At 40.9% G+C, this 14,422-nt stretch overlaps 2 protein-coding genes across 3 annotated transcripts in view; one reads left to right on the forward strand and one right to left on the reverse strand.

Moving 5' to 3' along the window:
- The window catches only part of LOC306843356 (B-cell CLL/lymphoma 9-like protein), a 50,538-nt gene extending 38,850 nt beyond the window's left edge, over positions 1-11,688 (forward strand). For both annotated transcript variants that reach the window (XM_079374798.1, XM_079374799.1), the window contains exons 5-10: positions 5,877-5,960; positions 6,222-6,387; positions 6,702-6,786; positions 7,152-9,591; positions 9,720-9,977; positions 10,151-11,688. In XM_079374798.1, coding sequence (XP_079230924.1) covers positions 5,877-5,960; positions 6,222-6,387; positions 6,702-6,786; positions 7,152-9,591; positions 9,720-9,977; positions 10,151-11,382 — 4,265 coding nt within the window. In that variant the 3' untranslated portion in view covers positions 11,383-11,688. The remainder of the gene's footprint in view (positions 1-5,876; positions 5,961-6,221; positions 6,388-6,701; positions 6,787-7,151; positions 9,592-9,719; positions 9,978-10,150) is intronic.
- Positions 11,689-11,847: 159 nt separating this feature from the next.
- Positions 11,848-14,422, reverse strand: LOC306842740 (C-X-C chemokine receptor type 5-like). Its single transcript, XM_079373784.1, has 2 exons — positions 14,200-14,422; positions 11,848-13,299 (listed from the first exon to the last, which is right to left on the reverse strand). Exons 1-2 carry the CDS (start codon positions 14,230-14,232, stop codon positions 12,220-12,222), a joined length of 1,113 nt encoding a protein of 370 aa, XP_079229910.1. The 5' UTR covers positions 14,233-14,422; the 3' UTR covers positions 11,848-12,219.

Here is a 14,422-nt window from a genome sequence, read left to right on the forward strand (position 1 = left end):
AAAATTTAAATCACAAATAATATAGGCTACTGATGAGAATGTTGAACACTTTCGTTACCATATAACTATAATATAAACTATGATAAAAGTTCATCAGCATGCATTGATTAATCAAATGTCGTAGCAAAAAAAAAAAAATGTATAAAATAAAATTTAAAAATTGCGACCAAATTATGTGCTTGTGCGACAAACTGAGAAAGTTAGTCGCAAAAGTGCGACCAGTGGGAAGAATGAGTCTAGAACCCTGTATGGGTAAATAAATCCACACAAACTAGCAGATTAAATAATTAATTTGAAAACAGCGTGAGTGATTCAGCTGGAGCGCGTCTTCTCTCTTTCTCTCTCTCAAAGCGGCTTCACATCTGCAATACGAGCTGCTGCACGCTGTCGCTGATCCAAGACTTGCGCTCGCATTTCAGGAAAGATGTCAAAATGTTCACTTGCTTAATCGGGTCATTGTTGCATAGTCACAAAACTGTGTAATTTGCACGTTTTTTTAAGCCAATCGGTACTGGCGCGCTCCAGAGGCTGTTTCAAGGCTGAGCGTTCACAGTCACATCCAAAGCCGCCTAGCAAGTATCATATTGAGTTATTTTTCATAGTTTGTTGTTGAGTTTAAGTGGCCAAATATACACAAAATTACGCAAAAATGGCCGTCCGGGCCAGTATCCAGGTTTTTTCTTAAGTAAATGTGAACAGCTGAGAAAGAAAACGCATATGTATAGGCTATGGATCCATGCATTATGTCTTGTGAGAGCAGAGCAGTTCACATGTCGCGTCTTTTGCACGCTCAGGTTCTTTATTTCAAATGTAGATGTGCTGCAAGCACGGTCATTATAGAGGATTTTTCATATTATGCAGATTATAGGTCAGCACAAACGTCTTTCATTGGCGCGTGAGGAGGGGGACCCGACAAAATGAGGTGCCGGATCCGATTTCGTAGGTTCCGGATCCGGCTTGTTCCAGCACAAATTAAGCCTTGGTTATATCCATTACTTCTGCATTCTGAATCTTGCATTCGATGATGACGCACACAAACCAGGATGAAGATGAGGGAGCTGACTTTGAGAGAAAAACAAGCAATTTGGATGCTAAAAGAAAAGAGGAAGTCAATTAGAGCTATAGCAAAAACAAAGGGCATGGAGAAATCAAGAGTTTGGAAACCACCAGCAACCAACAACGACCTGATCGGCTGAGAAAACAACAGTAGTTGATGACAGACAAATCATAAAAGCTGTGAAAAGGAACCCTAAAAGACGTGTCTGTAAAATCACCAACAACTTCCAGAAAGCTGGGGTGATGCTCTGACACTCTACTGTCCTCAGGAGACTTTGACACAGAATTACAGATGCTACACAGCAAGATGCAAACCTCTGACCAGCACCAAAAATAGAAAGGCAAGATTAGAGTTTGCAAAAAAGCACAAAGGTGAGCCAGAAGAGTTTTGGAACTGTTTATGGACCGATGAGACAAAGATGAACCTTTATCTAAGTGATGGGAAAGAAAAAGTGTGGAGAAAAAAGGGAACTGCAAATGATCCCAAGCATACAGCCTCATCTGTAAAGCATGGTGGAGGTGGTGTCATGGCATGGGCATGCATGGCTGTCTCTGGAACAGGCCCTCTCAACTTTACTGATGACTTAATGTATGATGACAGTAGCAGAATGAATTTGGAAGGGTACAAAACCATCTTGCCCGCCAATATTCAAGAAAATGCCAGCAGATTCATTGGGAAGTGCTTCATATTGCATCAGGACAATGACCCAAAACACCCTGCCAGTTCAGTCAAGGAATTTATTTAAGGGCAAAGAAATGGAAAGTCAATCTCCAGATTTAAATCTGATTGAACATGAATTTCACCAGCTGAAGAGGAGAGTAAAGGCAGAAACTCCCCAAAACAAGCAACAATTGGGATTGGCTGCATTAAAGGCTGGGAAAAGTATTTCAAAGGATGAGACCAAGAGTCTGGTGATGTCTATGGGTCACAGACTCACTGCTGTGATTGTGTGCAAGGGATCTGCAACTAAATAATTCTAATTCTTTTATATCTGCCTTATGTTCAACTGTCCCAATACTTATGCTCACATCAATGAGTGGGATGAACTCTAAAAGTGCTGTTCTTTTTATTTGGTAAAACATGTATGTGTTGAAATGGCTAATAATAAAATGTGACATTCTGTAGTTTTGTCTCATATTCATCTTTTAATCATATTTGCAATTGTCTTGACTCCACAGCCAACAGAGCAATTTTGTCTTTACTGTTCCAATACTTGATATATATATATATAACTTTATTTTAAGGACCAATTCTCACTATTAGCATGCATGCGTATTACTAGCTTATTGGCTGTTTATATCGTACTTTTAAAGCACATATTAATATATTGCCTTATTCTGCGTGACCTTATTTTAGATCCTTTAATCCAACCTTAACACTTACCTTACTAACTATTAATTATCAGCACATTAGGAATGGGAATCAAATTGAAACAATTAACAATTTAGTTGTAAGGTCACAAAAATGAAAATTATGAAAGGGGACCATCTTGCCCCACCATATTATCTAAAGACCAAATTAATCCTAATAATTGTATTTTTGGAAAATGTAACTAAATTGGTAAAATTGTGCATCTTGGCAATGTAATTAATTATAAATACCATAACCTATAACCTTAACAATCATAGAACATTTTCTGTACTTTTACATTTTTATTTCCTTTATTATATATATTGCATCATGTTGGTTTTTGTGATTTATGGGGACTCTCCATAGGCGTAATGGTTTTTATACTGAACAAACTGTGTGTGCTATTGCCCTACACCAACCCTACACCTAAACTTAGCCCTCACAGGAGACTTTGTGCATTTTTAGATTTTCAAAAAAACACCATTTAGTATGTTTTTTTTTTTAAGCCTTTTGAATTACAGGACATAGGCAGTGTCCTCATAAACCACCTTCATATTGTAATACCTCTGTCATACCCATGTCATGATACAAATTTGTGTCCTCATAAACCACATAAACATGTGCACACACACACACACACACACACACGCTCTCTTTCTCTGTCATATATATATATATATATATATATATCCTCTCCCCCATAATACTTTTTTCTCTGACTAATTCATCCTGAAATGGCAATAAGCTAAATCTAATGCCTGCAATTCACTCTCACTCACTCTTTAACACTTTATGTAACATTTTCAAGCAATCTATTATTTTGTGGCAAGATGTCCCCGATTTTGTAATCTTACCTTTACATTTCAGAAAATATAGAATATATATGTTATGTTTCTTTCTTCAGATCCAAGTTATTTTTTCTTGTCCACAGTGAAGAAATACACACACAAACCTTTCATATTCAACATAATATAAACACAGTTAATCCTTTTCAAATATCAGAAAATTAGATCAATTTGACCTCAAAACTGTTCTAATGAAATTACTCTCACAAATACCATGTCTCTCATGAAATATCAACATGAATTAGTAGGCAATTTATAAATATGCTGAAGTGAGTTTTGTCACCATCTGTGTGGTCAAGAGGACAACTAAAGGTGGGTGGGGTCATCTTATACCAGGGGGCTTCTTCCTCCCATCTTTACCCTATTTGCTGTAGTTTCTGTTCACCACTGTAACAGTTTACTCAGCCATGACAACTTCCACTTCTGAGAACCCCAGAAATGTAAAAAGAGACTATTATGAATAAAGGTATGTTAAGAAAAGAAAAAAGAAAAGTATGAATGTTGAAATATAAATAAACTGATTTAGATCACACATACACACACAAATAATAAATACATGACTAAAAATTTACTAACAAACTGTATGTTGTCTTGAGAAAGCGTGACCAGAAAATGAGTTTTATTAGCTTAAAGTTTGAATGTTGATAGATAGACAAGCCAACAAATCTACTTTTATAAATGCACACCATTTAGATCTTGGCCAACCATTAGATTAGCCATTAAAACAGTCAACACTTGTACTCTCTGACTGCTTTAGTGCCATCTTCAAAGCCTTACATTCTGTGTGTGTGTGTGTGTGTGTGTGTGTTTGTGTCTGAGTATGGTTGTGCATCTGCATCTGTCAGTTGCTGACCACAATCCTGGAGTGTAAGCGCGTCCTGCCCTACCTGCTATTCTGTACCAGAGAGAAGCTGAGAAAGCGGCATTTGAAGACTTGTTTGAATAGCAAACAAAAAAACAGATAGAAACACAAACAGCCCCACTAACGTTATGTACTGCACTGCTGCTTCCATATCATTCCATATAAACATCAGTTTTTACAGCACTAAAAAAAGACTTTCTGAAAGAAATAAAGGTATATGTATAAAATGCTGCAGTGCATAATGCATCATATTAAAGATGTGGGATTCAACACTTGCTGAGTTTATCTATGCTGACAGCACTTAAATTTCATTGGTTCTCGTATGCATCATCAGCGTGGTAGATTTGAATGTGTCAAAGTGTATGAAACTACCACTGCATTACAATAAAGAAAATTAAGGTGATGTGAATGTGCTTAGTTGTCAAAAAAATGTATATTATTTTAAACAAATTTTAATTTTGTGTTACTTTCCTTTGATTTTGGGGTGAAATACGACATGTTGCTGACAGGTTGCATGAGATTCACCCAAACAGCTTCTCAGCACAGAAAAGGCATACTGCACGAAGACTTGTTTGCATAGGGTAAAACAATAAAATAAAACCCAAATAAGTGTCTCAAAGGGATAGTCCGACCAAACCCTCGTGTCTACCCAAACCCTGTATGACTTTATTTTGTGGAACACAAGAAGAGAAGTTTATCTGATTGTCAGTCTTTGTCACAATTAACCTTCACGTTACAGTATAAAAAAAGGATGCAATAAAAATGAATGGTAACTGAGACTGGGAATGTAATGGCTAAACCTTCTTGTGTGGGTTTGGAGAACTATCAGCAGTAAATGATGAAAGAATTTCATGAGTGAAATATCACTTTATAACTACTGCTCATGACTGACAATTGGCATACAGTTATTGATAAAACAGAAGAAAACTTGGGGCATCAATCAGCTGTATTGCACATCTATTTATGATATTATTCTATACCAGCGACTTCACTATTACTAAACATGGGTTTAGTATGGTTTCTGAGGCATTTACTACAACTTATAGTGTCATTTGTATATGAAAAAGCAGTTGAAATATTATCAATTTAAAAGTGTATTGTTGGCATTTGATTGTGAACATGACATTTAATAATATTTTAAAAGCTACTTTCCCCTCTTGTGAAGGTGTGTCCTGAAACATTACCTGCACAAGCGCAACACAACACCCCTAACAAACTCTGTATTGCCCTTTTAGAAAAATGTCCCGATCTGTAACCTTGAGTCATATCAAAATTTGAAAAACGTTAAGATGAATTAAGGTTTCAGAAATTCATTTTGTGTGACATTCATGAGACAGAACATGGCCTGTTTGTTTTTCATTTTGTACAAATCTTCAGTGTTTCATATCTGCCCACATAAATTTATGACGTAAATGTTAAGCCATCAGACATGGAACTGAAGGTCTGGGAATTTTTTTTGTGGGATTTAGCTCCTCCTTGTGGTTTCCCGGAAGATTTTATGGTAGTAAACAAACATTTAGGTTATTGGATTATAATATTCTGACAGTTTTTAATATTTTAATATATTTTAATATTATATATATATATATATATATATATATATATATATATATATAATACCTTCTCTTAAAAAAAAAAAAAAAAACTTGACATATGACATCAAGTGACTTATGTAAAACGTATAAATACTGTATGTAACGAGATTAAATTTCTTCCATTACAAATATTTTATCACTCATTCACTTTTTTTTTCTTCTCACAGGTGAGCATGTGATGTGTCCTAGTCAGGGCCACTCTGGTTCATCTGCCACAGGCCATGTTAGTGATCCAGGAGGTCCAGCACTAGGTGAAAAAAAAAAATATATATATATAAATGCTTTTTTACCTTCTCTTAAAATGATGGTTGGGCATACATGTTTACAAGTGAATCACAACTTCCAGTGTTTGTAATGTGAAATGTTATTTTGTCGAAAAAAAAAAAACACTTGACATATGACATCAAGTGACTTATGTAAAACGTATAAATACTGTATGTAACTAGATTACATTTCTGCCATTACAAATATTTTATCACTCATTCACTTTTTTTTTTTTCTTCTTCTCACAGGTGAGCATGTGATGTGTCCTAGTCAGGGCCACTCTGGTTCATCTGCCACAGGCCATGTTAGTGATCCAGGAGGTCCAGCACTAGGTGGACCTGGTATTCGCACAGATCTGCATCCTCGTCCCCCTCAGCAAGTAGTGTATGTCTTCACCACCAGCCTAGCCAACAGGTCAGTATGATCGCTTTGTTCAGTGCCAGTAGCTTGACAGACTGTTTTGAACAAATGGGATATTTATCATACGTTGCCATGTCTAAAGCGGAAATTTCTGTGAAAGCCACAACAAAGGAGTTGATTTATATGCACGTATCATCTTAGCAGCCAATTTTCCACCACACTCTTTTAACAGGTGTAGGAGTGTGCTTTTATAAGCCATTGTCACGTGACTGAATAGAAAACTATTAAAATCATAGGAAACAGTTTTTCCCCCCTAATTTCTTTTTTTTTGTTAAGTAGATTTAACAACCCTTTTTTATTTTCTGCAGTGCTGCGGAAGCAGTGATGCATGGTCACACAGACTCCATCCTCTTGTATCACCAGCAGAATGTCCCTCGTACCAAGCTGGAACAGGTCTGTCTATATGTATAGGCACATGGTGTACCTACATGCCTTCATATTTTTGTTATATTAAGTTGATGAATTACATGGGTTTGTTTACGTTTGTAATCATAAGCCATGTGTGTATGCTCTTTAAATACTAAAGTAGAGTGGAAAATTTGTGTCACAGCATCCACACTTGCAGGTGCTTGGTGGCGTGAGGCACTGTATTTGTTTAAATGGCTATTTAAATCACAATGCTTATCTTTGTTCCTGTTTCTGTTTTGATGAGAAACAGTACAGTTCAAGTCTTTTGTTATGTATTGAACTGAGATTAATAATGGCATTAACAGCACTCCTTTCTTTCTCTCTTTCCTTTTTTGTATCTGTCTGAGCAGTCTTCTGGCGTTGGAAAACTCTCCAACCTGACAGAGCAGATCAGCTCTAGTCACAGTCCGCCCATTGGCACACCTAAATCCCAAAGTGGTACGCCCCGGCCAGCTTCTGTCGGTGGAGTTGTTGGAGGACACCTTCCAGGCACCAGTACTCCTTCTTCTACAGGCCATCCAGATGGTGAGCCAGCCCAAACCCTCCGAGGAGGAGGAACGTCAAACATCAACAGCCGCTCTGCAGTTCATTCACTAGGCCAAGGAAGTTCCGGCCCACAGTCTGTGGGAGTTTCAGGACCAGAAGGAGTGGACAGGCCAGGTACAATTGCCCACCATGGTGCAGGTGTGTCTCCTTCGTCAAGTCCCTCTGCATTATCTGCACACCGTCAGAGCGATCTGGGCCAACGTGGAGGGCCAAGAAGCACAGATGGTCTCTCTAAGGAGCAGTTGGAACATCGTGAACGCTCTTTACAGACTCTTCGAGACATTGAGAGGTTGCTTCTCCGTAGTGGAGCCGGTGCAGGCCACGAGGAACCAAGAGGTCCTAATGGCAATCCTAATGGCACTAATGTTAATAACAATAATAGTAATGATGGAGGTAGAGGTTTGGAAGATGGTGAGAATGGTGGGGGGAATACTGGTAATTGCCATAGCAACAATACTGGTATCCCTGGTATGCCCCCTGTTGGTGGAATGAAAAAGTATGAGGAGCCGTTACAGTCCATCATCTCACAGACACAGAATCTTGGTGGGCCTGGATTGGATGACTCACTGATGGGCCCACACCATGTTATGCCACCACATTCCCACCACCTCTCCTCACCCTCAGGGTTAGACATGGGGTCCCTTCTGGGACCCGAAGGTGTAACACCAGAGCAGCTAGCTTGGAGGAAGCTACAAGAAGAGTACTACCAGGAGAAAAGGCGGCAACACGAATTGAACCCCCACCAACATCCCCAGCATTTCCGCATGATGCCAGAGATGGGCATGCCTGGGGGGCCTCAAATGCTGATGAGGGGACCCCCACCACCATATCATAGTAAACCTGGTGATCAACAGTGGGGGCCAGGGCCAATGGTAGGGGGAGGAATGGGAGGGAATTCACGACTAAAAGACATGCATCAGGAAGGTCCTCGAGGGCCAAGGTTTCATGGACAGATGCGAGGTCCTTCTGGGGGTGGGGGTTACCCAGAAAGTCCTGGAGGAATTCTAGGTATGGAGGGGTTGGGGCCTCAAAGACCTCCAAGGCCAGGCATGGGTTGGCTAGACGAGATTCCTCCAAACATGGGTGGTGGAGGCCCATTTCATGGGTGCTATCCTCCAGGGGGGCCTGGGGGACCTCCCCAGCCCTTTCAGGGTGATTTGGATCGCCCCATAACACGAGAAGAGATGTTCCGCAGACTCCATAGATTGGACATGCAGCAAATGTCCAGACAGCAACAGCAGGCGGGGCTTGGAGGTCCTAGGATGATGGATAATACTGGGGGACCAGGCTTCCCCAATCCTGGAATGGGAGAAGGCCCGCCCTCCCGTGGTGATCCAATGGACTTTCCTGGTTCTCGGACTATAATGGGCTCTCCTATTGGTGGAGTAGGCAGTGATGGTGGCCCCACAATGAGAGACATAGTTGACTCTCCTTTAGGGGGTAACCTCAATATGAATATGGGCATGAATATGAATCCACAGGGGCAGCAGTTGTTGGTTCAGAAGCTGAGGGGGGGTCCTGGAATTGGCGGACTGCTTGGAGAGATGTTGAACCCTGATGACATCTCCCGCATTAGGGCTTCACAGAATGGCCGGGGTGGTGCTAACAAAGGAATGATCCCTGGCCCAGATGGACCTCTTCAGTTTCCCAACCAGAGCTCCTTTCCTGGTAGTCAGGGTGATGGCTCATATATGCAGCAGCCAGGCCCTGATATGTTTGGATCAGACCAACCAGGTCCTCCCCAAATGAGCAACACCTCAAGACTTAGTCACATTCCCATGAACCCTGGCTCAAGAGGTACAGACCTTGGTCCCCGACACCCTCCTGATCTGCCCATTTCTGTTAACCCAATGGGTTCCCCAGCTATACCCCCATCTCACCAGCTCAAATCGCCCTCTCTTAGTCAGGAGCCATCACCCCTCATGCCTTCACCCTCTGCAGCAGGCCTGAAATCACCCAGCCAACTACCACAGAGTGGTCCAACTCTCCCTCCTCTACCAGCAGCCTCTGGGGCTGGAACACCCTCTTCGACCTCTATCAAGTCCCCCCAGGTAATGGACCCTTCTCTTGGTCTTCGCTCACCGTCTGGCTCCCCTGGACACCTTAAAGGACACCTTAAATCTCCCACCATGCCTGTTGCTTCACCTGGCTGGAATGCCTCACCCAAGACTACTATGCCTAGCCCTGGGGGACCTCCTAGTGTCAAGGTCGCAGGCAATGGAGGTAGCAGCTCTACTGATACAGGTAAAGTTACAGGTATTGATACTGATGCAGGTGTTCATTGAAATATGAAAAAACATTTAGGATTTTCAGGGTTTTGTGTATATGTATGCTTTAGCTTGAATTACATGTTTTTTGTTTGTCTATATTAGGTATGTCCCTGCCACCTAGGAGTTCCAACTCAACACCCATCAGTCAGCCTTCCAACTCTATCAATCCTAGTATGCCTTTCACATCCTCACCAGATGTCCCTCCCTCCCAGAATCCTTTATCCCTAATAATGTCTCAGATGTCAAAGTATGCCATGCCTAGCTCCACTCCGCTGTACCATGATGCCATCAAGACAATCGCCACATCAGATGATGAGATGCTACCCGATAGGCCCCTCCTACCTGGAATCAACATGTCAGGTACAAATGTATTTACAGTACATTTGATCACCTGTTTTAGAGTCCAGAACTAAAACTGCATTATTTTCTACTTCAGATCATCGTTTGATGCCCTATTATATCATTTTATCTCATTTTCTTTGTCTAAAAGAGAAGATTAATTCAAATCATTACATGTAACCTTTTTTTTCCAGTTGGCAACATGGGAAATCACCAGTCTACACAGATGCTCCTCACCTCGCAGGGTTCAATGGGACCTCACAGCGGTCCGCAAAGTCCAATGGGAATAGTTCTCCAAGGAGGCCCACAGCTATCCCACGATCCTTCTGGACCTATGCTCCCATCCCCTAACCCTATGGGGATGCCAGGAATGACCTCAGCAATAATGGGAGGTGGAGGGGGGCCTCCAGATGGAATAGGGCCTTGTAATTATTCCCCAATGCATCCCCAAAACCAGATGGGAGGATTCCCTCGCGTGCAGGGACCTCTTCACTCCCCTATTGGTGGAATGGGGCAGCAGTACCCCCAGCGCCCCGAAGAGGTCTTACCACCCCAACAGATGCACCTTCTAAGCAAAGGCATGTCTCACCAGCGGCCTCCTCACCATCCAGACTCTTTTCCATCCATGCCCATGGGTGATGGTCCAGATCTGAGTGAGGTCATCAGGCCTACACATACAGGCATTCCTGAGTTTGATCTTTCACGTATCATTCCTGCTGACAAGCCCAGCAGCACCCTGCAGTACTTCCCCAAAAGTGAAGCCATGTCCCAGCCACAGCAAAATCCACACCAGGGCCAGCTGCCTCCACAGGCTTCTTCTGCTCAACTTCTTAAACAGCTCTCGTCATCTGGACCTCCCCATAGCAGCATCCCCTCCTCCAACCCCCATATAGCTAACCTACAGAACATGATGGCTGAGCAACAGCTGCCTCTACACCCCTCACATTCGCATTGTGGGATGCATCCAGGTATGGGCATGCCTCAGATCGGATCCAGGGGCATGGGATCAGGAGGTGGGATGGGGCCCATATGCCACCCAGGGCACATGATGGGCAGGACAGGCATGTCTCCACAACAACAGCTCCAGCAACAACATCACCATCAGCAGCAGCAGGCCATGATGGCCAACAACCTCTTACAACACCCATCCCACCCTCCCCGTGGCATGCTGTCTCCACAGCAGCACCCTCATAATCTTATGGCCCAGCAGAATCTAATGATGATGCAGGCTAAGCAGCGGGGCATGGCTCTTCCTGGGGAACACTTTGGCCAGCAGGGCGCCCTCATGTCCCCTCAGGGGCCTATGATGGGACCTCCACATTCACAGTCGGGCATGATGGGCCCCCAGAGTCTTAGACAACGGAGCATGTCCCTGGACAGCCCATTGGGCTATGGGCCTGGAAGTATGGCCAACATGCCCTTTTAATCTGGCTTCTCTGTAAAACTGTAAAAACCTTGTTTCTTAATGGCTATTTCTCATTTGGACATGTTTTATATTGCCACTGACTAACTGTGGCAATCAGATGCTAAAAATATTGGTTTTAGTAATAATTTCTTGATGCTGAAGATTTCTTTTGGTTAAAAGAAAACTATTGAGGGTATCTTTACAGTTAAGTAACACAATCTGAAGCCATTTTTTAAGATAATTGTAAAATATGTATATTTCAGATCAAAGTGTTTGATTGGAAAGGCAAAAGGAAAAAGCCTCTGGGTTTCTATGTTCTAATTACATTCTGGCTACCAAACTGTTGTGGAAGGTTTTATATATATATATATATATATATATATATATATATATATATATATATATAGTTGCTGTAAATAAGATGCAATCTGTGCTTGTTTCCAACAGTTCTGTATACTGTGTTTTATTAGAAATCTAATAACAAATATGAAAAAAATCAGTTCACTTTGTGTTGACCTTGTTTGATGTGTGTGAGGGTGCATTTTTGACTGATGATCACAAAAAAAAAAAAAAAATCAGGGTATAGGATTATATCACTTTTTATTTCCAATTATTTGTTACAAAATCATTTGTTATCTAAAACAATGCAAAGCACTACAACATTTCATTTACTATGCTTAGCTTTGCTTAATGAAATTCAGTCTTTGACTAACAGATTGTCCAAATTTATGATTTCAAGCGCTCACATTATGTGCATTTAGTCGTGCAGTGATTGGCTTAGGGTGCAGGTAAAGCTGTAAATCACAGATAATTGGCGATTTAAAGATAAAAAATATGTACAAAAATGTCCAGCTGCTATTAGATGTATTGACTACTTGTTGTAGTAGTAACAGCCTCTGAAACGGATACCCTGTTCAAATTTTTTGTGTGCTGACCTGACAGGCACACACGCAAACACTTTATCTTTGCAAGCAACTGCAGGAGGTCTCTTCGGAAACGGACCCCAATGAAGGCATACAAGATTGGATTCAGACAACAGTGGGAGAAGCCAATGTTCTCTGTCACTATTATCACCTGTTTCAGTGTGTTGCGAGTATAACAGCTCTCAGGCACAGCACCCAACACCACCAGGGTATGCATAAAAATGGTGATGTTATACGGTAGCCAACACAGGCAGAAAACCAGTGTAACCAGTAGGGCCAATCGAATTGCTCCCTGTTTCTCCAGACTTCTCTGGCTTTGGCAAAGCGTGATGATTACAGTAGTGTAGCAGTACCCCATGATCACCAAAGGCAGAAAGAAGCACAGCAGGTGTGTGATGAAGCGGCTGGTCAGCATCCAATTGTTTGCATGGATGGCATGGTTGTAGTAAGAACACAAGAATCTGGAAGAGTTGTCCTTGTCTTTCTCCACAGACAGGAACACCATATCGGGAATGGTGACAAATAGACACAGGAGCCAGAGCAGTGCACAGGTGAGGTGAACGGTCTTAGGCCGACGGGTCTGGAGACTGGGGATGGCGTGCACAATGGCGAGGTAGCGATCGAAGCCGATGCACGCCAAAAGCAGACTCCCACACACCAGATTTAGGCGATTAACAAGGCCCAATAGCTTGCACAGGAAGTTTCCAAAAATCCATCCGGCTACCCCTTCAGTAACTGCAAACGGTAAAGTGAAGAGGAAGAGCAGGTCAGCCAGAGCCAGATGTAGCAGATAGATCTCTGTGATGCGCAGGTTCCTCCGCCGTTTAAGCAGAATGGTCAAGAGGAGGCCATTTCCTGTTAGGCCCAGAAAAAAAACCACACCATATAGAAGAGGTTGAAACACGGTGTGAAACATATGCAGTTGGTCACTCTCATTGTTGCAGATGTAGCTTTTTCCATCAGAAGGCCCCTCTGTTACATTCTCATAGTCTTCGAAAAAGTAACCTGAAAAATTCTGAAAATAGACATTTCAGTTAGATCAGCAGTTGATTTCTTTTCTAGACACTGCAATGCTTACAATAGTTTACAATACTGTTAATGTTTACAATAGATGCCTTCCAATAAATAAATCTAACTAATTATTATTATTAGTTTGTTTATTCAAGAATTCAAGATTTTTATTTGTCACATACACAATTATACAGGGTATAACCAGCAGTGAAATGTAGGTCAGGAACGCTCCAAGGACAGTGCAATTATAAAGTATACAGATATTAAGAAAAAGTAGAAAAAATAAGATAATAAAAGATAAAAAATATAAATATGAATGTGCAGGTCAGTATGTTGTTGACTTAAATAGTAATAAGAGGAATGTGCAAAAAAGTTGTACAGGGTATTTAAATAGCAGCAATATGAGGTAGAAAAAAAATATGAATAGTTTATAATTTGCATCCTTAAATCTTATTTCTTAATCGTTTGCTATTTATTTATTTAACTGGAAAGTGTTGCATACAAGTTTTATATCCACTTATCGTATTTACAGGAAGCGATTTAAAGGAAATCTCACTTCTTGTTTTTTTTTCAGTATTTAAAATGAAATTAATTATTAATAATAAAATAATGAATCATTATTTATTATTAATAATAATAACAACAATAATAGTAATATAGCAAACTGTGATTAAGACAAAATTATTCACAAGAAACAATCTAAAGATATTTCATGTGGGCTGTATTTTTGCTGTTGTTCTTAAAATGTACAATTCATTGGATATTGTAGATTTATTTATTTATTACAGGATGCAAATGAAAGAAATTATGACTACCGGTCCACAGTAAACATCTAATCATAAATTACCATGAATAAAATCAAACGACAAAAAATATAAAAAGGTGAGAGTTCAGAAATACTCACTTCCAAAACGATGTTCTCTGTTATTTGATTCATGTTTGTGTTGATGAGGGTAAAAATGCTATTGTCTCAGAAGTGTGTCCCCTCCACTCCGGGCTTAAAGAATGCGGTGTTTCAATGATAAAACCCCTCTGAACAACCAAGCCATGATTTACACTCAAGACTCAAGTCTCAAGTCACGCCTTTTTAAAATATACCTCCTCAAGGACATGCACTCACCTTATTT

This window comes from Barbus barbus (genome assembly GCF_936440315.1).
Source record: "Barbus barbus genome assembly, chromosome: 23".
NCBI lineage: Eukaryota > Metazoa > Chordata > Actinopteri > Cypriniformes > Cyprinidae > Barbus > Barbus barbus.

What these genes read in the sequence shown, in the direction of transcription:
- LOC306842740 (XM_079373784.1), bottom strand. Translation starts at nt 14,232, where the DNA reads ATGAATCAAATAACAGAGAACATCGTTTTGGAA. An exon ending in CAGAGAACATCGTTTTGGAA is followed by an intron (nt 13,300 to 14,199) that starts GTGAGTATTTCT and finishes GTCTATTTTCAG; the next exon opens with AATTTTTCAGGTTACTTTTT.